This window comes from Solanum dulcamara, chromosome 3 (assembly GCF_947179165.1).
Source record: "Solanum dulcamara chromosome 3, daSolDulc1.2, whole genome shotgun sequence".
Classification (NCBI taxonomy): domain Eukaryota; kingdom Viridiplantae; phylum Streptophyta; class Magnoliopsida; order Solanales; family Solanaceae; genus Solanum; species Solanum dulcamara.
The window spans coordinates 75,561,967-75,588,838 of NC_077239.1; the positions used below are offsets into that span (position 1 = coordinate 75,561,967).

General features: G+C 33.1%; 3 protein-coding genes and 1 long non-coding RNA gene across 4 annotated transcripts; all 4 read right to left on the minus strand.

The window, feature by feature from the left end:
* Nucleotides 1-133: 133 nt before the first annotated feature.
* LOC129881799 (uncharacterized) lies at nucleotides 134-1,332 on the minus strand. Its single transcript, XM_055955908.1, has 2 exons — nucleotides 1,004-1,332; nucleotides 134-897 (listed from the first exon to the last, which is right to left on the minus strand). The coding sequence occupies exons 1-2, from the start codon at nucleotides 1,202-1,204 to the stop codon at nucleotides 502-504; spliced, it is 597 nt and encodes a 198-aa protein (XP_055811883.1). The 5' UTR covers nucleotides 1,205-1,332; the 3' UTR covers nucleotides 134-501.
* Nucleotides 1,333-13,729: 12,397 nt separating this feature from the next.
* On the minus strand, nucleotides 13,730-14,938 carry LOC129882986 (2-hydroxyisoflavanone dehydratase-like). Its single transcript, XM_055957515.1, has one exon. It carries the CDS (start codon nucleotides 14,783-14,785, stop codon nucleotides 13,826-13,828), a length of 960 nt encoding a protein of 319 aa, XP_055813490.1. The 5' UTR covers nucleotides 14,786-14,938; the 3' UTR covers nucleotides 13,730-13,825.
* Nucleotides 14,939-22,105: 7,167 nt separating this feature from the next.
* LOC129881800 (tabersonine synthase-like) lies at nucleotides 22,106-23,380 on the minus strand. Its single transcript, XM_055955909.1, has one exon. It carries the CDS (start codon nucleotides 23,254-23,256, stop codon nucleotides 22,276-22,278), a length of 981 nt encoding a protein of 326 aa, XP_055811884.1. The 5' UTR covers nucleotides 23,257-23,380; the 3' UTR covers nucleotides 22,106-22,275.
* Nucleotides 23,381-24,203: 823 nt separating this feature from the next.
* Nucleotides 24,204-26,630, minus strand: LOC129881801 (uncharacterized). The gene is made up of 3 exons (XR_008765698.1): nucleotides 26,449-26,630; nucleotides 25,521-25,571; nucleotides 24,204-24,442 (listed from the first exon to the last, which is right to left on the minus strand). It is a non-coding gene; the product is annotated as an uncharacterized LOC129881801 (long non-coding RNA).
* Nucleotides 26,631-26,872: the final 242 nt, after the last annotated feature.

Sequence of the window (26,872 nt, forward strand, 5' to 3'; positions counted from 1 at the left end):
GTAATGTATCAATTACGGAAGTGGTAACGTTGAGCAGTGGTGTAGGAGGGAGTAGAAATGATGACAAAGTAGGTATCTAGTAAAATAGGGATGCAGCAATTGTATCTTAACAAAAAATTTCTCTTAGATTCGGATCCATATTCTTTAATTACGATGTAATCCATCGTATTTTGCTTAGCACATTTAGAACAAACATTATGAAAGAATTCAAATATTTTGGATTTTCTTTCACTAGTACTTTCTTGATTCCAAACAGAGTGCAAGTAACGTAAAAAAAAAAAGTCAGCTCCTTTTTGGAACTAATTAATCAGTAGAGATCTAAGAGACATTAAAGCAAAAGGCAGTGACATTTCTACATTAATTCTGAAATATGATGCCTTTTGCTAAAAAAAGTTCTTAAATTAAATAAATTATACTAATACAAAATGATTTTAAATTAATTTGATTGTTACGTTCCGTTCCGTTCATGCCTTGTACGTGTTTGATTAAATGTGCCCAAAATCACTTTTGAAGCCTCATTTGTTCGTAAAATTGAGCAATGAAATTCTCTGCCTTTGCATCAATCATGTCATCTCCTCCAATGGCATCAAATACCTGGTCAGGATCTTCCTCCTCCTCATTGTCGTCGTTGATGTTGTTCTCACCGTAGAGTTCTTGTAGATTATTTGCTGAAGCATATTGACTCATGGTGCCAACAGAGGACGTTGATGGGGATGGAGAGTACGGCGATGAAAAATGTTCACTGAATTCGACAGGCAGTGATGTAGATTTCACCGGTGGTGGTAGTGGGTCATGAGGACTCGGTGGTGATTGATTGTCTTGGAGATGTAAAGGCCTCATGGAACCTACAAGCTTCTTCCAATTTTCCCCCTTTGAATCGTCAGGGGGCACCGCTTCCTGCAGTACGCATTCAAAATTTAAAACCAGTGAACGAGTATATGTCTATAATAATAAATTGAATTGTCATGGTAAAGATAAAATCAATGAAACTTTCTAGGCCTACCGGGGAAAATTTTTGTTGCTTTAGATCGAGAGAACGACGACGAAGCTTGAGCGATGCAGCTTTGAGAAAGCTAAAAGCACCCTGCTTTTTCTTTTCCTTGACAACAAATTGCGGTTGATTGACAATATTGTCATTGATCGGAGATTTATTATTGTTGTTGTTGGTGGTGGTGATTGTGGAGCTGACTACCTCTTCCGTCATTCTTTGGAGGAGAATGTTCCACGAAAAAATGGCTACGCGTACGTAATTATTAATTTGCTCTCCCTGCAATGCAGGGCGAGTTGTTTAGAGAGACGTTGCGAAGAAATGAGGCTTCTTTTGTTGTATATATAGAGAGATGCTATAAAAAGGGAAGGTAGAATTTGTAATGTTTGGTGTTTGATACTTTGTTGAACATTAATTACGGTATAACTATTTAACTAACTCAGGATATTTGTGTGGTTCACAACATGGCTTGGAAGTTGGAACATACAAGTACTAGAATGTCTATTATAACCATGCGCAATTTTATTTTTTTTTGGTTATTAAATTTTCTTACCTGGGAAACAAATATTTAGAGACTCAACAAAAATCCCTAGAGCTAGACAAATGCCACAGTTTTAGTCACTATTGGACATTAATGACTAAAACCACGCGATATTACTTCATGTGTTTCAATTTATGTGAGGGTGTTTGATTGGTTACAAAGTTTAAAATAAAAGGGAATGACTTACGAACTCATGGTCAGAAACAAATTACCCCTTTCCTTCCAAAATAGTTATCGCATTTCGCTTCTCGAGAATCAATTTAACTTTAATTGCAAGCGGGATGTGGGTACTAGTCTACTACAAAAGAACATAACTGAAGCAGGCAACCAGTTGTGCAGAAAAAAGAGTTCAACAAATCGAATCATAATTTCTCTAGGAACCAATACATCTTTCTCAGCTATAAACATAAACAACCTCGAGCAGCCGAGGTCCGATAGACTTGGAGCCTTTTCAGCAAGTGGATTAATCATTTGACTATCAGTTAAGCTTTCTTTGCCATCTCTCTTAGCCATGTGATAGGCTATGTTACCTGTTCCACAAATTCAACGATGCAATCAGTAGGGACGTGCTCTACCATCCAGCTAATAGCTGCTACAATAAAAGAGATATTTGGATACAATTAACCATTATATACTGCAGATTATTTCAGTTATTTTTGAAAAAAAGGCATGAACTTGTAAAGTTTTAAAAAAAAATTGCTCTTTAGATCAATCATCTTATTACCTGAATAAACATGCTCATCCAAGTTTTAAAAATATAGGGAAAAGGGACAACTATGACCTAAACTTTGCGAGTTAAAATGAATATACCCCTTGTTATAAAAGTAGTGCATATATAACTCACCTCTAATAAATAGAAGTCCAGAGCCTAAATGACAAGATTTATTTTTTGCCAAAATTACAAAAGAGCAATAAAAAAAATGAAAGAGAACAAAGGGGTAAAGGCGCAAGACCACCCTATCTTACCCCAAAAATTTTAACTCAATGAATACTGTAAAACTGAAGGCGTGTGTGGAGCCACGCCTTGTAAGGCCTATGGGCTCACATGCCTTTCTCCTAAGTGGACCTCCCCTCATAGCCCTCCAAATCCCCTCTCTCCCTCACTGCCTCTGCCTACCCTTTCCCTCAACTAAGTGGAATAAATGTTAACAATGGGGTTGAGGGGTAGGGTAGGCAATGGAGGCAATAAAGGGGCGGGGAGGGAGCCAGAGGTGGCTCAACAATGTTAAAAGAAAGGCATATGTCTTAGGCCCTCAAGTTTGAGGGGCTCCGTTTCTTTTTAACAATAATAGGTTATAAATTATTATTTTTAACAAATATGGATACTATTTGTAGAAAAGGTAAATTTTTCATGTAAAATAAAAGAATTATTAGAAGAAACTTGACATATTTGGAGTGTTATTAAACTTTATTGGAAAATATTAAACAGTAACAATAACTTCTGAAAGTAATAAAAGACAGACTCTGAAAATAATAACAGTATATGAAAAATTATTGTAAGAACAAAATCGAGCCCACTGAATACACAGTGTGTCCTTAAGGAAATTATTTCCCTCAAAGTACCCGAGGTTTTGGAATCTTTCCTCCCAGGATAGAACGATTTACTCACTAAAATAGAGGTACTACAAATTCTGGTGACTGCGATCCACTCGAAGGTTGTATATCACACGATTTTAGGAAGTGCAGAAAGAAGAAGAAGATGTTATTTCAGAAATTTCATATGGAATATTCTGAGGATTAACAGATATATATAGCCTATTTGCACCTTTTAAGAAAATACACCTGTTGAGAAAAAGTTTGTCTGTTGAGAAAAGGTTTGCAACTTTTCGGACAAGGCAACCTTTCAAAAATCCGTTGGAAAAAATAGAGGGAAATATTTTAAATTAATCCAGAAAAGAAAGAAACGGGCCGGATCACGGGTCAGGATTTTCAGCCGAAGCCGAGTGAACGACGACGACGACGACGCGAGGGGAGACCTTCTTCTTGACCCTTTAGCAACATGAAGGAGTGCTTCTACTTTTAAGTAGGAGACTTTTTTCCTTTCGACTACCTATGTGAGACAAATATTTATTTCATACAGCAAGAGAGAACAAATATTTTTCCCTCCACTTCTTTTTCCCTTCATTTTCCATTCAACCTATCAATTAAACCCAATATGGAGTACTATGTCTCATGAAAGATAGTTTAAAATAAGAATGGTTATATTATCAATTGAAAAAATATATTAAAAAAAATCAATTATATAAAAGTTATTATGCCTCCGTTTGATTTTATCTTTAGACCACTAATTTGCTTGAACCGCTCTGAAAGGAGGGATCATCTAGGAGGAAGGCGTGAGAGCCCATGCGCCTTACGAGGCGTGGTCCCACAGTTTTGGTTGTCCTTTGAAATTTTGGCAAAAAAAACCCTTGCCTTTTTAGACTTTGAATTCTAACAAATAGTGTATAATTATTTTTTTTTTAATTTCAAAAATCTCAAGTGGTATATTCGCCCCTTTGTCCAAAAATATATGTATATTTAAAGTCTTAAATAAAACTAGAAACACCAAGTCTTATAATATAATTGAAGTTTCCAGTCTAATTTTTGAGTCCAGAGTTGGGAAAATTATACTTCATATATATATATATTATAAATCAACCTATCCCCCCCCCCCCATATTATTTTAAGAGCTATTAATTGACTGGGAATGGACTTTAAGTAAATTAAAAAAATATATTTTTGATTTTTGTGAATCTAAACTAAAAATGAATATGATCTACTAAAATATCATTTAAATACAATATCTTAAACATGCCAAACTACGTACGTGTTAGAATTAATTAAAAAACTACCTACTAAATATAAAAAATAAGACACATAAATTGAAAAAACATGTAACATTACCTACGGTGCTCTCCCCAACAATGAACACTGTTAAAATCACCATAGCTAGTTAACCATGTGTCTTTGCTAGTATTAATAGATTTCTCATTCTCAGTATGAGAAGCAACCCTTGTGGTCGGGCCCTTCCCCGGACCCTGTGCATAGCGGGAGCTTAAGTGCACCGGGCTGCCCCTTTAGTATGAGAAGCAACCCATTGAAGCGCAGTCCAATAAACTTGCTACATTATTGACAAATCATTCTCCAGGTCTAACTTGTACTCTACAGAGACACACATCGCATTTGATTCGAAAACCAAGTGATTCAGAATCAGATTTGAAATATTATGATTTTAAAACTAAAACGAAAACTTTGAAATATTATGATTTTAAAAAAAATGTGGATAAACGGAGGATGAGAGAAACAGAGAAAAAGAATCAGATCATTTTGGGAAAGGGTACTTATGATCAGTTCACTTGCATATATGCTTCGTTTATAAGACACCTATAATAATGTTATATTTCTTTAAAATTAATTTTATATCTCTCTCTATATATACATACATTATATCCGAGCTTAAATAATTTTACGATGCAAATGAATGTTGAGTGCACTTCTACGTTGAAAATTTAATTCTTATGTTCATCGATCTTGTATTTTTAATTTAATATTACTTTTTTCTTCTTTTATATGTTTGGTTTTATGTTTCAAAATCCGTAAGTAAAGGATGTAGCATATACTTTTAGTTATTTTGTTCAATCGGAGAAGAAAAAAGTGTAGGGTTAATTAATATCTAAGCTAGTTCTTAACTAAATTTCAAAAATGTAATGAGTTTAATGTTAAGAACCTAAATATTAACTTGTCAAACTAAAATTTTAAATTTGTCTATTCAAAATAGTGCGTGTTTTTTTTAAAAAATCTTGAATTTGCCTCCCGTTAATGGTAAAAAATAGAAATATTAGAACTAAAGTAAACTAAAATGACAAGATAATACTACTTTTTAATAGATTTAAAATAATGTTAAAACAAGTAAATTGAGACAAAGAGAATTTAAATAATTTAAACTTAGAAAAAGAAGTTCCTCGGTTTTCTTTTTGTTCTTTCTTGGTCAATTGATTTTTCTTCTCGTAAAATACCCTCGAATTACGTCATTTTTTTTATTCTCTCTTTTTCGAAATAAGTAACTTTTTACGTAATTAAGAAGGTAATAATAATTTTCTTTTCAATTTTACCCTAATTTAAATGAAGGAAGTATATTAAAAATAATGTTAAAACAAGTAAATAGAAATGAAGAAAGCTTAAATAACTTACACTTAGAACTTGAATATCATAATTTCCTTTTTGTAGAAACAAGTCACTTTCTTTCTTGGTCAATTGATGTTTTCCTTGTCAAACATGTTCGGACCATCTCACTTTCAACTTTTTTTTACTCTCTCCTTTTAAAATATGTGATTTTTCACGTAACCAAAAAGAAAATACTTGTTGTGAAATTGGATGTCCACAAAGTGGATGTCCCTTTCCCCTTTGTTTTTTCTTTTTTTCCTCCTCATTTTTCTTCTCCATCATTTTTTATCGCCCAAGTGGATTCCTCAACTTGTATCAATTTGCTATGTTCTCAAATTTGCATTGACTATAAATAGCCATTGTTGCGGGAGCTATTTTATTTTCTTAAAATGTTTAATATCTGAAAAAAGCTACTCATTATGGGTAGGGGTTATTTCGGTATTCGGTAATTCGGTATTTCGGTTCGGTATTCCGTATCGAAATTGATATTTCGGTTTCGGTATTCGGGATTTCAGTTTCGATATTCGGGATTTCCCGAATACCGAACTTTTTTATTTTTTTATTTTTTATTTTTTATAAAAAAACTGGAAACAAATTACCAAAAAATAAGAGTATAGTAAGAGGAAACTATCTCATTTTTTCATTTTCCTTACCATTTTCATTTCAACTTTCTCACGTTTACCGTATATTATATCATTATATGCACACTTACACGTACATTATGGATAACTGCTAAAATTTAATTCAGGTACATGTAAAAATTATAAATTCTAATTTCAAATTTATGCAATTGATTAAGAATTCTAATTTTACTTTGCATGATTCCCACGTTAGTTATCTACATAAATTGTTTGGTAGTTACATTGAAAACGAAAGATTCCAACTCTTTCATATCTTTGCAGGAACTAATTAATAATTAGTGTAGTGATGTAGAATTTTTGGATAATTCAAAGAAAAACATATGTATAAAAATTATGTATGATATATTAGAGATTTTTGTTTTCACTCTTTTTCATTATTTTTTTACATGGTAATATTATTTTTATTCTATATCAATTCATAAATTATTTTCTCTTTGTTTACGATGTATCATTCTCCTCCGTAGAATGTGGCTTACGAGCAATTTTGATTTCGATATTCGGCAAGTTAAAATGCATATATTACTTAATTATGGTGTAGTAATAAAAATGTAAGTTAAGATATGTATTCTTTAGGTTAATGTAAATATTAAATGTGGATAAATTTTTATTGTATATTAACTATTAAAAAAATATGGTATTATCGAATACCGTATCGAACCAAAGTTTTATTTACCAATTACCGAATTACCGAACCGAAGTTTGAAAGTTTGGTATTTGGTATATACTTTGAATTACCGATTATCGAATTATCGAACCCGAACTTTGAAAATACCGAACCGAATACCGAACGCCCACTCCTAATTATGGGCACTAGATGCCGAAATACACCTAGAATCGATGAGTCCGACAGACACCATCAAAGATGACAATAAGACATCTAGTCAAGACCGTGCCAAAGCCATAATATTTCTCCTTCACCATCTTGACGATGGGTTAAAATTACAGTACCTCACGTTAAAAGACTCCCTTAAACTGTGGAAGAATCTAAAAAAAAGATATGACCACCTGAAGTTGGTCATCCTTCCACAGGCACGTCATGATTTGCTTAATCTGAGATTAATGGATTTTAAAAATATAACTGAATATAATTCTGCCTTGTTTAGAATTATAGCACAGTTAAATTTATGTGGAGAAGAAATCATTAAGCAAGACAAACTTAAAAAAATATACTCCACATTTTCACCCGCGAATATGCTCGTGCAACAACAATATCGCTAAAAGAATTTTAAAAAATATTCTGAATTACTTTCTCACTTTCTTATTGCTAAACGCCACAACGAGCTGTTAATGACAAATCATGATAGTCGATCCGTTGGTTCTTTGTCACTCCCTCAAATAAATTAAGCAAATTATTACCAACGCGAAAGAGGTCATGGCCCCAGTTGTGATCGTGATCGAAGAAGAAATTAAAATCATGATGCTCGTCTAGCACTACGAAATGATTAGTAATACCAAAGAAAAATTCAGAAAATATATGTCATAGATGTGGAGGTATGGGTCACGGACCTGCCGGTCATCAAAATATTTGGTTTAGCTATATCAGACATCCTTGAAGAGGGTAGAAAATAATGCAGAGACAAACTTTATCTCTGAAGATAATATTGAGCCTATTCATCTAGATGTAGCGGATTTTTTTAATTTCTCAGAAGAAAATATGAACATTGATAAGCCTAATAATATTTAAATAATTTTTTTATTATTTTTCTGTACTAAATAATATATTTATATTTTTCTAATCCATGTAAATAAATAAAATTTGTATAATGAGCCACATTTTAATTATAATTTTCCTTTATTTCTTTTTGAAGAAAAATATGAATATGCCTCAAATTTTGTTTGGATCAATGATCAATCACGAGGATATTTGTGTAATTGATAGTGGAACGACTCATGCCATTTTTAAAGACGGGAAATATTTTTTCCTACTGGCTTAGAAGAAAATCAAATGTTACTACAATTTCTGGTAATTCAAAAATTATTGAAGGCTCCGGAAGAGCTACTATATTTCTGCCTAAAGTGTCAAAGATTGTTATAGAAGATGCACAATTTTCTTCTAAATCCCCAAGAAACTTGTTAAGTTTTAAAGATATCCGCAGAAATGGATATCATATTGAGACACTAAATGAAATAAATATTGAATAACTTGGTATAACCAAAAGTGTCTCAGGCAAGAAATATATTTTGGAAAAAATTACCAACTTTGTCGTCTTGCCTATATGATGCAAAAATTAGTGCAATTAAATCACATTTGATCGTAAACCAGAAATTTACTGATCTAAATACATTTGCTCTATTGCATGATCGAATAGGTCATCATGGATCAATAATGATGAGATAAAAATCTTGAAAATTCAACTAAACATCTGTTAAAGAACCTGAAGATTCTTATGAATGATGAATTTTCATGTTCTGCTTGTTATCAATGCAAATTAATTGCCAAACCATCGACCCTGAAGGTTGGCATCGAATTTTTTGGCTTTTTAGAGCGTATGCATGGGGATATATGTGGACCTGTTCATCCATCTAGTGGATTGTTTAGATATTTTATGGTCCTAATAGATGCATCATCAAGATGGTCTCATGTGTGTTTCTTATCATCTCGCAATCTGGCGTTTGCGAAGCTGTTGGCACAAATAATAAGATTAAGGGCGCAATTTTCAGATTATCCAATTAAGGCTATTCGCCTTGATAATGCTGGTGAATTTACATTCCAAACTTTTGATGATTATTGCTTATTAATTGGGATAAAAATTGAACATCATGTTGCTCATGTTCATACTAAAATGGCCTTGCAAAGTCATTTATTAAGCACCTACAATTGATAGCAAGACCTTTACTAATGAAAATAAAATTGTCAATTACTGTTTGAGTCATGCTATCTTACATACAATAGCACCTGTACGTCTCAGAATGATAAATTATAATAAATAATCTCTGTAACATTTAGTATTTGGTCATGAGATAAATATAGCCCATCTACGAATTTTTGCTTGTGCAGTAACGTGCCTGTAGCACCATCACAATGTACAAAGATGGAATCTCAACGAAGGTTGGGCATATATGTTGGATTTGACTCACTCTTCAAAATTTGCTACCTTGAACCATTGACATGAGACTTATTTACTACTCGATTTGCAGATTATTGATTTGATTAAACAACTTTCCCGCTATTAGGGGAGAGAAAAAGAAACCTGAAAGAGAAATTACATGAAAAGTTTCATTAGTATCTCATTTTGATCCACGTACTCGCACATGTGAGCAGAAAGTCCAGAAGATCATCCACTTACAAAAATAACAAATCAAATGCCAGATGTATTTACTGATTAGAAACGGATAACTAAGTCACATATCCCTGTAGTGAATGTGCCTATCCGGATTGATATCCCAAAAGAACCATCTACTAGTATCATAATTTCTGAATCTCAAACACGCTTGAAGCATGTCAGACCATTGGATTCAAAGGATAAAAATCCTAAAAAGAGAATTGTGAGGAATAATAAAAATGATACTACAAAAGAACCTCCTAAAGAAGGTCAAGATTTGAGTAATTTTGATATTTCTAAAGAAATCAGTGAACCTGAGACTCAAGTGAATAAATAAATTTCAATAAGTTCTACCGGTGATGAGATAAATTTAGATCGATCAAAAATCACGATTGATAATGTGTTTGCATATAATGTTGCACTTAACCTCATGCTCTAGTGAAAATCTAGAGCCTAAATCTATCGACGTAGATGTGATTGGCCAAAATGGCAAAAGGCAATTCAATCAGAATTAGACTCACTTGCTAAACGTGAGGTTTTTGGACCTGTAGTCCAAACCCTTGAAGGTGTAAATCAGTTGGCTATAAATGGATTTTTGTGCGAAAACAAAATGATAGAAATGAAATTGTAAGATATAAGGCACGCCTTGTTGTACAAGGATTTTTTCAAAGACCCGGGGTCAACTATGAAGAAACATATTCACCTTTTACTCACCAATGATTGTTCAATCACTTGAAGTGGACAAAGATCTATTTCGACCTCTAGAAGAAAATGAAGAACTTTTTGGTCCTGAAGTACCATATCTTAGTACTATTGGTGCACTTATGTATCTTGCTAATGCAATCAGGCCTGATATAACATTTTCTGTTAATTTGCTGGCAATGTATAGTTCATCCCCAACGTGAAGACATTAGAACAGTATCAAACTTATTTTGCATTACCTAAAGGGTACCATTTCTATGGGTTTGTTTTATACTAACAAAGGTTGTGCATACCTTATTGGTTATGCAGGTGCAGGTTATTTATCAAATTCACATAAAGCTCGATCGCAAACAGGCTATCTATTTATATACGGAGGAATTGCTATATCATGACGACCTACAAAGCAGTCTATTGTTGCTACTTCTTCAAATCATGCTGAAATAATAGCAATCCATGAAGCAAGTAGAGAATGTGTGTGGTTGAGATCGATGATACAGTTTATCAAAGAAAGATGCGGCCTAAAAAATGATGTCAAAGTACCCACAATTATATTCGAAAATAATACTGCGTGCATAGCTCAATTGAAAAGTGACTTAATAAAAAGAGACATAACGAAACATATTTCATCAAAATTATTCTTCACACATGATCTTCAAAAGAATTGTGATATTGATATACAACAAGTTCGTTCTGTTATAACCCGTATTTTTATTTTTTTATTTTTTTTCCACATTAGGACATTTTGGGGATAATGTTAACAAGTGAAGGAAAAGGCTATGTTTGATCTTGTTGGATATAAAATTCTTATGACTAAATTGGGATGTGGAAATCTTGGAAAAGTTTAAAGGTAAAATTAAATGGTTTAAGTTGGTATCATATTATGAAAGTAAAGTTGTTCAAGTATGGATTGTTGTTGTTGATTATGAAGTTGAAAGAAGAAAATGAATTTGATTATGAAGTTGAACAAAGAAAATGAATTATAATAGTTTTGTTGTATTTATGGAATTTTTGAGTGAAATATGGAATTGATGAATGTTGGGTAGCTTACTTGAAATATTTTTCACTTATGTTGGAATGAGTTGAAATTAATTATGGACATGAAATATTCATATTTATTTGGAAATGCAAAGTTTGGTTGAAAGTTGTTGCACTAGTTGGAAAGAAACCAATTTATGTTATGGTGTGTTTAAATTGATTATTGATGGTATTGGTGTTGTTGTTGCTTGGTTGTTGATATTGTGGCCGAGTTGTAATCTCGGGGTTGTCATATATATAGGGGAGATGCTGCCGAAATTTTTGTAGACAAGTATTGGTAGAATTGAATTCTTAAAGTCTTATGAATAGTAATTGGTAAATGTGATCAATTGTAGATTTTGGAGGAAACGGGAATTGAATTTGGACAACTGTAAAAGGCCAAAAAGGTATGTAAAGCTTTACATTTTCTTCTCTTGGCATGTCTTAGGTGTAATAAGTTTGGATACGAGCCTCGGGGATGACTCTACTCTTCGGAATCGACACCTAAATTTGACCCTTTTCTATTCAGTAGAATTGAATTAAGTATTTATGAATATTTTTAAAAAATTGTCTAAACCTCTAAAATTTGCACAAATAGGACCCGACTATCTTGAAACTCTTATAAATAATGTTATGAATGTTAACACCTATAATTTCGATACGCCACCTCATTTGTCCGAGGTGGGACCCACTATTTCAAATTTTTCTTTGTTATTCCGTTTAACTTATATTAGGTAGAATTTAAAGGAAACTCTTTGCTACTCTTCCAAATATCATATGACTAATTATTTCGTTAAGTCCCATAATATATTCTGAAATATGGAAACGACTTTAGAAAATTATTTTGACATAGACTATCGGGACATTGAAAAGACTTGCACTATTATTATTATTCAAGTAATTTTATATATGATTTGTTATCGAAAATATGCTATCGAGTCTGTATAAATGTTTTGTATTTTAAATTGCATTTAGTTTCTCACTACTCTACTCGTGCATACTGTAACCATTCTTTCACTAAGCCTAGGCCAGGATATGTTATCAAGCGTACTTTCTGTATTTTTCGCCGTGCCCCGACGTGAGGGGGCATGTATGACATGTACATGGGTTGTGGTGTATTTTGTGCCACGGAGTTATGTTGTGCCATGTACATATATGCTTATGATATGATATGATATGATTTGATATGTCCATCTGACATGATATGATCTGATCTGATATGATATGATCTGTTACGGAGATATTTCCTACTCTAGTGTTATGCTGTGCTGTGACGTCAATGACGGGAGGACGACCACGTTTTGTTCACCGAGTCCCATGGCATGGGGCCGTATATGACATATGTCTTTGCATATATGATTTGTGATTATGATAAGTATTTTGAAATTCTGAACATTTATTTTGTTTTTCGCACATACTATTCAGATTATGATTTTATTTATTACAGTTCATGCTTTAGATATTCAGTATATTTTTTGTACTGACCCCCTTTCTTCGGGGGGGGGGGGGGGGTGCGTTACATGCCCGCAGGTACCGAAGTTCGATTTGCTGATCCACTTGTTTATGATATTTGCTGCGTTGTTGACAGTGCTTCCTTGTTCGGAGCTTGTATTTTGGAATTGACTTTATCTCTGTATATTTGGATATGTTGGTTAGGGGTACGACGGGGCCTTGTCCCGTCATATGACTATGCTATCATCTGTAGAGGTCTGTAGACAGATTTATGTTGTGGGTTTTGTATATATGGTTTGGGTTTTGTGTGTTTTGTGACGGCCTATCAGCCCTTGTGCCTATATCTACTTTTATGATATATTTAGCAATTTCTTCTAATCACTATCTATGTTTATTCGGTTAAAAAGGCTAATTTGGGATAAGGATACGTTTGGGTGCTTAATTCGGGCATCAGTCGCGGCCTACAGAGTTGGGTTGTGACACGTTCGAGTGATAATCTTGCAGATTTATTCACAAAGGCATTACCAACATCAATTTTTGAGAAGCTAAGATATAAGATTAGAATGTGTCGTCTTCAAAATATCAAATAAAGTTTTCATAAGATGGAGTAATATACGCCCTATACTCTTTTTTTCTTAGTTTAAGTTCTGTCTCATTAGATTTTCCTCGCAAGATTTTTAATGAGGCAACAGTCAATGGGGAGTATTATAAAGTTCTTGTAGTGGATGCTCTATTTAGGAGAATGAGACCCATTAATGGCAAATTACCTTTTGCTCTCTACCTTATCTTCTGATATACTTGACTATAAATAATCGTGTATCTTGTGTAAATAAAAATACAAATATCTCTCAATTCTTCCTTTCTCGTACTATTCCTCTTTTTAATTTGATAAATTAGTTTGTTTTATAGCAAACTTTGATTATGATCCTTTGATATTTTTTCTTTTCACTTCATTTAAATTTGGAATTTTGATAATATACGATACTACTAAAAAGGGGTACGTATAATGTAACTATAATAAACAAACTCTGAAAGCATCATCTTCTTGACATTACCCAAAATGACCATAGCAAAGAAGAGGTCACACAGAATACTTGTTGATAAAATTAGCCATTCCCTTAATCAGATTTTTGCCTTTTTCAGTCTCAGTATCAAAAATTTGAAAGCAATGATCTTCTCCTTCAACATCAATCAATTCAATTTCCCCTTTCCATCCACTTTTCTTCACTGCTTTAACATACTGTATCCCAATATTTCTCAGTTCATCTTTCTCTGCAACACACACTAAAATCTTCAAACAACCCAATGTTGATAAACTTTGAGCTTTTTCAACAAACGGATTAATTCTTGGATCATCAACTCCATCTTCAGCTGATGGATTTACAAACCCCCAAATCCTACTGGGTAAACTGTCTTCCTTAAAATCTTTCGATGTTAAGAAAAATGGAAAACAGAGAAGAGAACCCAAGATTTTAATTCCACAATTTAAGCTCTCAAATCCAGATCTGAGAGCTAAATTATGAACTATGTTACCTCCAGCACTATCACCTCCAATTAATACCTTCTCAAAATCACCATGGTTAACTAACCACGGTTCCTTTTTGAACCCGGGTTTTGATTCAACATGGGACCCCACCCATTGAAGAACGGCCCATGAATCTTCGTATGCTACCGGAAGTGGGTTTTCTGGGGCAAGACGGTATTCAACTGAAACGGCGATAATATTTGATTCGGCGACTATGCGGTTAAGGTAACGGTGGTCGAGGAAAGAAAAGGCGGATTCGAGACAGAATGCGCCGCCGTGATAGTAGACTAAGATTGGAAGGTTTTGGTCGGTAGTACTGTTTTTGAGTTTTGGGAGGTAAATTCTAGCTTTGATTTCCGGTGAAATGTGTATGTCTTTTGAGGAGACGCCGGTGGCAGAGTCTTCCGGCGATGGTGGAACGGTCGGTGAACCGAACAACCGCTCAACACGGCCATTATTGTAGACACGGATGAGATTAGGGAAATCAATTGCCACCTCGTTGTCGCCGGAATCCATGGTGTATATATTAGTGATGATTCAATTAACTTTTGAGGTGCGAATGATATATATTTATATATATATAAACTACACTAAAGACTCGTGTCCCAATAGTTATTTTTTGAAAATAAAAAAAATGGGTTGCTAGAAAGTGTTGATCATGGACTAGAATGGGAATACTATATTAAAGTTATTGAATATAGACTCAATTTATTGAAGCTAATGCAGGAAGATAATATATTAAAATAGAGAAAACTATTTAATAATAATGTTACAATAAAATAAAATAAAATTATTTAGTTTTAAATTGTACATAAAAATAAACGTAACTTGCATGTCGGTAGCCTTTGAGGTTTATTTTCTCTAAGAATGGTGAATGACCTTTGGTATGTAACTACGACATTAATTTGGAAACATCTAAAACTGATACGTAACTGATGAGGTCATCATGTGTCTAATACTCTCATCGTTCTTAAAGAAATAATCAGGTAGGTATAAGGTATAGTAATTTTAAAATAAAATACAAAATTATTTTATTTTGTATTTAATTAAAGATATTAGTTATTTTTTGAATTATTTATTCTACCATTTATATCATAATGATAATATAAGTTAATTCATATATAATGAGATAATTTATTTTTAAAATAATTAATCTCAAATTAACTTGTTTCTGACCAAAGACTATGATAGCAACTCCCAGAAAAGGCTGTTATTGACCAATAAATATAGAAAGGAAGGGCGAAAATAGAGTGGCGCGGTGCATTTAGACGTTAAAGTCGGAGTTGGGGTAGTTGAGATGATGCCAAGAAAGAAAAGAAAGAGACACAGAGAGAGTGCTACAAAATGGATTTTGAACAGAAATCTAGCTAAAAAATTAAGGATCTGTTAAGCATTTCTACAAATTCTTTCTTTGATTAGATTACTTCACCTTCAATATTCTTTCCAAAGTAAAAACTTCGATTTTTCAATATGTGATAATCAACTCAAACGTCTATTGATCAACTAATATAGTTTGTGTCTCACAGTAAGAGTCTGTTTGGAAAGTCACCTTGGTAATTGAATTTGGCGTAATTTGATGTAATTATACAGTTTGACATGTTTGGTTGACTATGTAATTACTTGGTCAACAGGTAATTGAGTGTAATTGACAGGGAATAATTATACTTTACAATTCTCAGGTGAAGACTATGAAGTGGTGTAATTACAAACTGATTCCTTCTAAATTTCTTTTTTTATATTTTTATTTTTATTTTTTTCGTTATAATTTATTATTGATAATGCTCAGTATTAGTTGATTTTGATGATTTTAGAAACTCAAGGAATAGGTAAATGACATGGTCCCTTTGAGGACACCTTGTTGATAACGACAACAGACAAATAATACAAAATAGATCTTGTCAAGTCTGTAGGTCTGTGTGTACGCAGCCGAGTCCCTGTGCAGAGGGCTAGTTGTCTAATGATTACAAATTATCAAACGCAATGTATATCACTGAAATATACATTCTTTACAACTATTCTCACTTGGATTTTGGAATCATTGAAAAAGAAAAATCCATTGAAGCTCATGCTCTCTAGAATCTAAAATTTGCTCTTGAAGAAGACCAAGCACCTGATAGAGTTATCGATCGTTTTGTTCTTGTCTTAGAATTGTAATTGCTTGGTCTTAATCTTGTAAGGTCTATTCCTAATCTATCAAGAAAGCTAGACCAGTTTATTATTTTGTTTTCCATTGTTCATCTTGTCAAAGTAACTAGAGCTAGTTATGAAGATCACCTGAAGTTTAAATCAGCTAGGAGACTAGTGATTTTGGAAGCAGTAGATTTATTACTTCAGATCTGTAACACAGTTGTTACTTGAAGAGAAGGGGGATTGTGAGTGCAATTTCTAGATTGCAAGAGCTTGTAATATGAATCTTTGGCTCAATTATTTTAGTGAAGTTTTGAGTTGAAATCCTGAGGGATAGGTCATGGTTTTTCTCCCTTGAGCAAGGAGTTTTCACATAAAATCTTAAGTCAAATTTTATCTTTCTACTTTTTAAGTTTCTATACTGATTTCTAATAAGGGACCCTGTCACGACCTAATTTCTCAGATTATGATGGCATCTACTATCAACCTACCAATGGTAAGTCTAAACCCGATAGTCCAAAACTATAGGCCACGGACCATCACAAGCAGAAGAAAAGAACTGAATAATAATAATAATAATAATAAGAAGAAGAAGAAGAAGAAGAAAAGAAGAAGAATAACAATACAAGATGATGACCTCCAAGACATGGTATCAGTTGGTAATCGAGCTACTAAACTAAATAAAGCACACAAGGCTTATACATATATAATGATAATAATAGTAAAATAGATTGTCTCTGAATACAAAATAATGACTAGTCCATGCCAAAACGGAGGGAGATAGACAACTTTGAACGCTAAGAGCTCACCTAAGTCTTCAAAATTCAAGAGCTTCTTCGCACGATATCCAAATTAGTAGCGAAAATCCTTACTATGATCTGCAGGGTGCAGAAGTGTAGTATGAGTACCAACAAGTGGGACTCAGTAAACATCGGCCGACTGAGCTCCAAAGATAAAGAAAGAACAAAAAACATGTAAGCATAGAGTATATATCGTAAGTAACTAACAAAAATAATAGGGGATCCTGCAATAAGAACATCTGATACAAGGGAAAAAGAGGAAACAATCAAGGAAACAAAGGACGTACCTGATGGCGCCAGCCCAAGACCTAAAGACGACAACACACTATGAATGGGAGACAACTAAATGACAACCTACTAACAGAAGTAAACACATATATCACATAAGGGCCCAAAGGAAATTTGGGACTGTCTGTAAACTGCTCATAAAGGAACAGAGCAAATTAAAGAATCAAAAGTGGATGTTCTGACCACTCAATATGAGAATTTTACTATGAAAGAAGGAAAGTCTATCTATGACATGCATACCAGGTTTTCCTCCATTACCAACGAGCTTCGAAGTATGGGTGTCAGGAAAATTCTAAGGATCCTTTCCAAGTCTTGGGCTAGTAAAGTGGATGCAATAACTAAAGAAAATGACTTGAATGTTCTCACGATAGATACCTTGATTGAGAGTCTTCAGACATATGAATTGAATTGAGCTCAAGTTGGTCTGAAGAAGAAGACAAAAATAGAGAAAACACTTGCTCTTAAAGTTGCTTAAAGTGAACCTTCAGCTGATGATGAAGATATAACTTATTTGACAAAGATATTTAATAAGATTGTAAGAAAGCATGGAGGTTTTGTTAAGAAGGATAACTCCAATTGACTTGCAAATGCCACAGATCTGTGTCACAAATATGGCAAATTAGGGCACTTCATCAGAGATTATCCAACACATAAGATAAAATATAAAGAAGATGACAAGAATGGTTTAGATAAAAGAAGGGACCTGATTCCTGTTAAGAAGGAAAGAAAGGCTGAAGATGATTATGTCATCAAAAGAGCTCTTGTTGTATAGGGAAAATCCTTAAGTGACTTTGAGAAGTATACTCATCTAGAAGATGCCTCCATGGTCATCGTAAAAGATGATGAAGAAGTTTTTGACTCACTTTTTGCATTCATGGCTCAGTCAAGTGACGAGTCAGTTGATGCTGATGATGAAACAGAAGTAACTCTTGCTGATTTTGGACAAAACTTGCACACTTACTCGCTAAGAAATTGGAAAGCTTAGCAGCAGTATTGATTGACTCAATCACTAAGTTGATAAATGAGAAGGATATGATGAATAACACTATTGATATTTTTCAAGATGAAAAGCTTGCTCTAGTGTCTCAAATCACTGATCTAGAAAAGAAAATTATGGTCTTGATAAGCAACAATGTTGAGCTTGATCTAAAGCTCAAAAATTTGAACAAAAGCAGTAAAAATTGCAAGAATGAAGTTAGGAGTGTACAAGATGAGGTTGAAGAAAAGTTAAAGGTGTTGGATAAAAAAGTTTGATCTGAAAGAACAGATATTGGTCTTAGTGCTTGATAATGTAGAGCTTGACATTGAATTCAAAAAGCTGAACAAGAGCAGTCAAAACTGTAACAATGATGTTAAAAATAAAGATACTAAGCTTGAAGAGAAGTTAAATAACGCCGAACTGAATCTATCTGATCTGGAGGAGCAGATTATGATGTTAATGGTTGACAATACAAAACTTAATCATGAGCTTCAAAAATTCAACAAGAAAGGCTTTAAAGAAAAAGGTGAAGCTGATAATTTGTAGTTGAAACTTGAATATATGTTGAATGAAGCAAATGAGAAGTTAGCCATGGCTCTTGAAAGAAATGCTCAACTTGAAAGAGACTTTATCCAAGCAAAAAAAGAGCTGAGAAAATCTCTGAAATGGACTTCCTCAATAAACATGCTTGAAAATATGACAAATCAGGAGCACAATGGTGGAAGAGGATTAGGATGCCTGAACATCATTCCTCCTTACAAACCTCACAACAAGTATGTCTTTGTATCTAATAATCTCCTGTATTTCCATTGTGGTAGGAATGAACATCTAAAGAATGAGTATTCTGCTTGGAAGAGATATCAAGAAAATTTCTCAAACTACCTTAGCCAAAAGGTGAAATAGAGCAATGAACATGGTCCTAACTCTGTACTTAAGAGTAATATGATAAAGGATATCTGGCCATATTGGACAAAAAAAAAATTGATTGTGCCATTAGCTGATTATTGAGGACAATGATTAATATGAGTTCCCAAGTCTAACAAGTAACTTGTGTTGCAGGGAAGTGTAAGCCAATACTTGCTTTGTGTCGAAAAATGTGAATAACTACATGTCTATGGGAAGTAAATGTGTTTCATTTGCTTACAACTCTACTTGACTATGATCATGATGCAGGTATCTCTAATCTTTGAATTGCATTATTTATGAAAAGTCAATTTAGTACATGTGCAGGTATATACTCGTATGAAGTAAGCTTGAATAAAAGGAAAACTGAAAGATAGGAACATTCATTCTTAAAACTCTGGAGAGGGACCTTGTCCTAGGTTTGTATCCCTTACATTGCTTATTAACTGATTGTGTGAACCATGTGATTGCCACATGTCAGTTCTCTGTCTTCTGACCATTGTCCCACCAGTTAAAACTCAAATGTTGTGACTCTTTCGAAAGGACTTGATACACCTTTTTTCTTTCCTTTTATATTTTTTTTCTCTCTTCAAATCAAACCCTAACTTGTCCTAAAAATTCATCCTTCTCTCACAAAATTCATTCCTCTTTCTTAGTCCTCTAACTCTAAGATGTCTAATCCAAATTCAACCACTAAGAATATATGCTCAAAGTCCTTCAAGATATTAATCCTACTGTATTTTCTGAAAATTTTGATATTTCATCATCTCATGCTCTCCCTTCAACCCTCTTGTGGGTGAAGTGTCAGAGAGACCTGTTCTTGATTCCTCCATTCAAGTCAATAAACAAGAATTTTCTATCATTTCCTTTACTCTAGAATTTAATGAACCCCAAAATCTGTCACCAGATGAGTCTATTCAGCTCAAACCCTCCTTTGAAACTGAGTTGTCATTGTCTTTATAGGGTATGTCTTCAGATGAGATTACAGAGCAACATTTCGAAGGAGATCTTCTAGAAATAAAAAGACAAAGTCAATTATTCTTACAATGAGTGAAGAGTTGGTAGTTGAAAACTTAGCTGCAAAAGTCTCGCAATCATGAAGAACAAAATTGTGACTTCTTTTTCGAAAGTAGAACCAGGTAATGCTAATCCTTTTCTTTATGAGGAACTATCTCCTAGATTGAACGAAACTCTAAAAAATGCTCCATCATTTTTAAGTACTCCTAAGGATGAAGATGATAAGTTCAATATGCCCTTGTCTTGGAGACTGAAAAGGTGAATGGAGCTAGTTTCAGACAAAGGTAAGAAGAAAGTAGTGGATTCCGCAGACTCTATGTCAAAATCCCACCCCACTACAAGAAATTCTTTGTAAAAATTGATGAGTGATGCTATGAAAGTAAGCAAAAATAAAACTACAGAGAGAAGAAGACGAAAGTTGAAACAAGTTGATGAGTCTATTATATCTGAAGAAGATGAAATTGATGAAGTATCAAAAGGAGATAATGATGATGAAACTGAGTCCGAAAAGGGTGAGGAAAAGGTTGAAAGGAGTTCTAAGAAGATTGATCCTAGAGGTAAAAGGGTCACAAAGCACATGACAAGGAAAAACTTTGTAAGAAAGCCAACAAGTAGGTAGAGAAAAATAAAAGCAGAGAAGGTGAAGGAAGAAAACAAAACTAAAAGGAAAAGGGAAATATCCCCTAAGCAGTCTCCAGAAAGAAGGCCAACCTCTCCAAATCTTGAGTCTGATTTTATCTTTCTGTTCTTAAGTTTCTGTACTGATATCTGATAAGAAACCCGGTCCCGACTGCTTCTACTTTCTAATAATTTTTTATTAATATTTTTTAAATTCTTATTATTTTTATTATTCTAATATTTTCTAAAAATATATTTTTTTAATTTAAATTTCATTTCATTCTCTTTCTCAACCTTTACTTCATATGTTTCCATGCAATTTTTTGTATTACTTTTTTTTTATTTTATGTTTATTATTTTCATTAGCATAATTTTGTTAGTATTCGAATTTTTAAATTAAAGTAGAAGTCATTGTTGAATAAAGTTGAAGATTTATGTTTTTTTTTGTAAATCATATTTATGTACATTATGTAGAAATTTTACATAAGAGTAGTATTGTGTTTAAAATTTAATTTTGAATTTAGAAGTTATGTCATATTTTCAGTTTCATTTATTTTAGTAGTATTGACATAATATTTCACTTGGCAAGCCAATTATTTTTTAGTTATATTTTCGTCATCTTTTTGTCAAATGTTTTAATAACTTTATGACATTATATTTATAATATTAATATTTTTGCCAAACATGCATTTCATGATGTTAAAAGAAATCTTGTATTTTTAGTTTTTATGATTAATTAATTAAAATTTACTAATTTTAAAAAATATAAATCAATTATTTTTAATAATATTTGTAAGAACATATTTTTATTAATTATTATATTTTCAAAAGACAATATATATCTTAAATATTTAATTTAATATCATTTATAAAAGCCTTTATTTGTCTAATATAAATTTTAAGTTTAAATAATTAACTTTTATTTTTAAAATTTAATATAACCTTATAATTAGCAACCAAACAGTGCAATTGTAATTTCAAACAGACCCTAAGTAAAATTTTATTGTTTCTTTCTCGATATGTCAAGTTTTGTAGTTTATAATAACTAGAAAAAAAATCTACTTGGATACTTATTGAAATTTGAAGTTTTATTTTGCATTAAAGATCGATCAGTGACAACAATTTAATATCAAGATAAAAAAGATAATTGAAGCAAACAAAAAAAAAATTCCAAATCCAACACACGGGTGTAGCAAATTTTGTTTGTCCTACAGGAAGGTGCTATCTTTTTTCGAATTTGTATGAACGCAAAATACTTTTTGCGAGCACATTTACTAGCGATGGATGAAAGCAGCATAACATTTCATCATATGCTTAGCTTCTTCAGATTCAGGTTTATAAATCTGAAAGGAATGTCCATCGTCAACCTCAAGATACTTCAATTTTCCATCCCATCCGCTCTTCTTCACACCTTCAACAAATCGAACCCCAATTCCTAAAGGAATTACATCATCTTTTTTTCCCATACACACCAAAATCCTTGAACAACCTAACCCGTATAAAGAAGGAGCTTTTTCACAAAGCGGGTTAATCAATGGACTATCAATTGGGGATAATAACCCGGACTCTAATGGCGGACAAATATTGACCCAAATCTTATAAGCCAAACCTTGTTCATCAATATCTATATCTCGAATTAAGAAATATGGGTACGCAAAAATCGATCCGGTAATTTTCACCGTATTATTATTCAAGATTTCTTTGCCGGCCCTCATAGTCATGTGGTACACTATATTGCCACCGGCGCTGTCCCCAACTAAAAACATTTTACTAAAATCACCATAATTTGATAACCACGAGTTTTTATTATTAGTACTAGAGGAATTTTCATCTGCGTGTGAAATGACCCATTGAAATGCAGTCCAACAATCTTCGTAAATCGTTGGCACATCAACTTCTGGGGCTAAGCGGTAATCTACTGAAACAGCAACGCCATTTAATTCGGAAGCTAAAGAGTTGACGTAACGGTGAGTCCAAGTAAAAAAGGCGGATTCAATGCAAAGCCCGCCGCCGTGGTAATAAACTAAGACGGGGAGTTTTTGGCCGGTGGTGGTATTTTCCGGGAGATAGAGTCTGGCGGAGACGTGGGGTAAGATAGTGATGTCTTTGGATAAAGCGCCGGAAGTTGGGTTTTCTGGCAACGGCGGAATGTAGAAGGAGCCGTGTACGTCATAGAAACGCTCAACGCGGCCGCTTTTGTATAACCGGAAGTAGTCTTCGACTTCTTTGACTACCACATTGTCGTCAGAAGCCATTGTATAACCGGAGAATTATCTGATGTGGGAGTAATCCATAGCTGAATATTTGATTGAGTATTTAACTATAATTCTCTGTGAGTTGCGCCAAATTTTCGAAGGAATAAAATAACTTTAGATAAAACTAATAATTGGAGCTTAAATATGGGTACAATTAAGAAAATGACAAAAAGTTGAGCTTAGCATGGTCACTAATTGTTTGGCAGCAGAAAACGAGCTTTTTTGTAATTCATACTATGGAATGATAAAATAAAATTTTAAATTATTAAACGTCATGCATGACTACTAATGGTGAATTATTAATATTGTGAATAGGGGTGTACATGGATGGGGTTGGTTCGGATTTTTTACAAATTAAATCAAATTATTTGTGTCGGGTTATTAAATATCTAAATCAAACCAAACCAATAAAAGTCGGGTTTTTCGATATCAATTTTTTTCGGGTTTTTTGGGTTTTTTCGGATTTCTCGGGTTTTTCATAGTATCTAATAAAAAGCACAGAGCAGTGCTTCATAAAAAAAGTTCTAGTACAAAATATCAACATATAAGATGGAGGCAGAACATTGTTTGAAGTTTTAACTTTATAATATAACTTTATAAGATGAACTTTTTTGTATATTATTTAGATGGGCTTCTCAAATCCAAATCTAAATGTAAGAAAGAAAACAAAAATTATGAATATTTTTGAAAAATTATTTATAAATTATATTTTAATAAATATTTTTATGCATAACATAATTTAAAAGTAGTATATCTATAATCGAGTCGGTTTGAATTTGGTTTTATCACGATCCAACCCCGTAGACCGTGACTCATGCCCGAGTTGGGCACCCAAACATACCCTTATCCCAAATTAGCATATTAACCCAGTAAATATAGGTAGTAATTAGAAGAGATTGCTAAATAGATCACAAAAATAGATATAGGCACGAGGGCTGATAGGCCGTCACAAAACACACAAAACCTAAAATATATATACAAAATCCACAGCATAACTCTGTCTACAGACCTCTACAGATGATAGCATAGTCATATGACGGGACAGGGCCCCGTCGTACCCCTGACCAACGTATACAAATATACAGAGAAAAAGTCAGTACCAAAAGATAAGCTCCGGACAAGGGAGCACTGTCAACGACACGACAGATGTCCTAAGCAGGCGGGTCAGCAAAACGAATGTCTGTACCTGCGGGCATGTAACACAGCCCCCGAAGAAAGGGTCAGTACGAAAAATGTACCGAATATGTAAAACATGAACTGTAATAAATAAAACCGTAATCTGAATAGTATGTGCAGAAAACGAACTAAATGTCCAGAATATCAAAATACTTATCATAATCCTAAATCACACATGCAAAGTCATATGCCATATCCGATCCCATTTTATAGGACTCGGTGAACAAAACGTGGTCACCACTCCGTCACTGACGCCACAGCACAACATAACTCTAGAGTAGAAAATATCTTCGTAACAGATTATATCATATCAGATGACCATATCATATCATATCATGTCATCAGACATCAACAAATGTGTACATGGCATAACATAACTCCACAAACCCATGTACATAGTGTACCTGCCCCCTCACGTCGGGGCACGGCGAACAATGCAGAAAAGTACGCTTGATAACATATCCTGGCCCAGGCTCAGTGAAAGAGTAGTTATAGTATGCACGAGTAGAGTAGTGAGAAACTAAATGCAATTTAAAATATAAAATATTTATACAGACTCGATATCATAGTTTCGATAACAAATCATATATAAAAGTACTTGAATAATAATAGTAGCGCAAGTCTTTCCAATGTCACGATAGTCTATGTCAAAATAGTTTTCTAAAATTGTCTCCATATTCCAAAATATATTATGGGACTTAACGAAATAATTAGTCATATAATATTCGGAAGAGTAGCAAAGAGTTTATTATAAATTTTACCTAACATAAGCCAAACGAAATAACAAAGAAAAATTCGGAATAGTGGGGCCCACCTCGATCATATGAGGTGGCGTACCTAAATTATGCACGTTAAATTTCATAACGTTATTTATAAGAGTTTCAAGGTAGTCGGGTCCTATTTGTGCAAATTCTAGAAGTTTAGATAATTTTTTAAAAATATTCATAAATACTTAATTCAATTCTACTGAATAGAAAATGGTCAATTTTAGGTGTCGATTCCGAAGGGTATAGTCATCTCCGAGGCTCGTATCCAAACCTATTACACCTAAGACATGCCAAGAGAAGAAAAGGTAAAGCTTTACATACCTTATTGGCCTTTTACGGTTGTCCAAATTCAATTCTTGTTTCCTCCAAAATCTACAATTGGTCACATTTATCAATTACTATTCATAAAACTTTAAGAATTTCATTCTAACCAATACTTGTCTACAAAAATTTCGGCAGCATCTCCCTTATATATACAACAACCCCGAGATTTCAACTCGGCCACAATATCAACAACCATGCCAACAACAACACCAATACCATCAATAACCAATTTAAAACGCATCACCACATAAACTATTTTCTTTTTCAAATAGTGCAATAATTTCCAATCTAATTTTGCACTTTCAAATAAATATGAATATTTCATGTTCATAAATTACTTTAAACTCATTCAAACATAGGTGAAGAATTTTCCAAGCAAGCTACCCAATATTCATAAATTCCCTATTTCACCCAAAAGCTCCATAAATGCAACAAAGCTATTATAATTCATTTTCTTCTTTCAACTTCATAATCAACAACAACAATCCACACTTTAGCAACTTTATTTCCATAATATTATGAAATCATACTATAAGGACATAATTTCCTACAATTCATTTCAATACCAACTTAAATCATTCAAGCTTCATTTATATTCCAAGAATCACAACAACAATTAACAAACTATACAAACTTAATTTTTTTCCATTTCATCACCTAACCCATATTTCCAACTTCAAATAAATTCATTCAACTTCCAATTCCCACATAAATTTTTTACCATAACTACTACTCCATAACTACTACTAAAATACTACACAAAAATTTAATTCATCTTGCCTCCACAATCTTCATATACATGGATTTATACATATGTAAAACCCACCATGCAAACTTCCATATATATTTCCATAAATTCTACACATCTCTACATACTACAACATAAACAACCTTCATAACATAACAAAAAGGAATTAATTCTTACCTTTTTCCTTCTAACTTCTTCACTCCCAAATCAATGAAACAAGCCTCCAATCTTCCAAAATAACTCCACCATGTTATAAAGGACCCTTGAATTAGTGGGAATACTAGGAGAAAATAATTTTTGGGGATGAAATTTCAAGGGGGTAAGTTTGTTCTTCTTGGCCGAAATACTCTCGTTGTCTTCTTTAGAGTTTTTCCTCTTCTATCTTCTTTCAATTCTCTTGAATCTTCTAGGAATTGGATGATATCCATGTGAAATTACAATTTTGCCCCTCACCTTTTCTAATATTTCCAAGTTGAAATTCCAATTTTATCCTTAACCTTTTATAGTATTTCCACATGAAAAATTCTAATTTTACCCTTAACCTTTTCTAGTATTTCCACTTTGAAATTCCAATTTTACCCTTCAACTTTTCCAATATTAC

Coding starts and splice junctions, on each gene's coding strand:
- LOC129881799 (XM_055955908.1), bottom strand. CDS start 1,204: ATGACGGAAGAGGTAGTCAGCTCCACAATCACCACCACCAACAACAAC. Junction 898..1,003: donor AGCAACAAAAATTTTCCCCG/GTAGGCCTAGAA, acceptor TGCGTACTGCAG/GAAGCGGTGCCCCCTGACGA.
- LOC129881800 (XM_055955909.1), bottom strand. CDS start 23,256: ATGGCTTCTGACGACAATGTGGTAGTCAAAGAAGTCGAAGACTACTTC.
- LOC129882986 (XM_055957515.1), bottom strand. CDS start 14,785: ATGGATTCCGGCGACAACGAGGTGGCAATTGATTTCCCTAATCTCATC.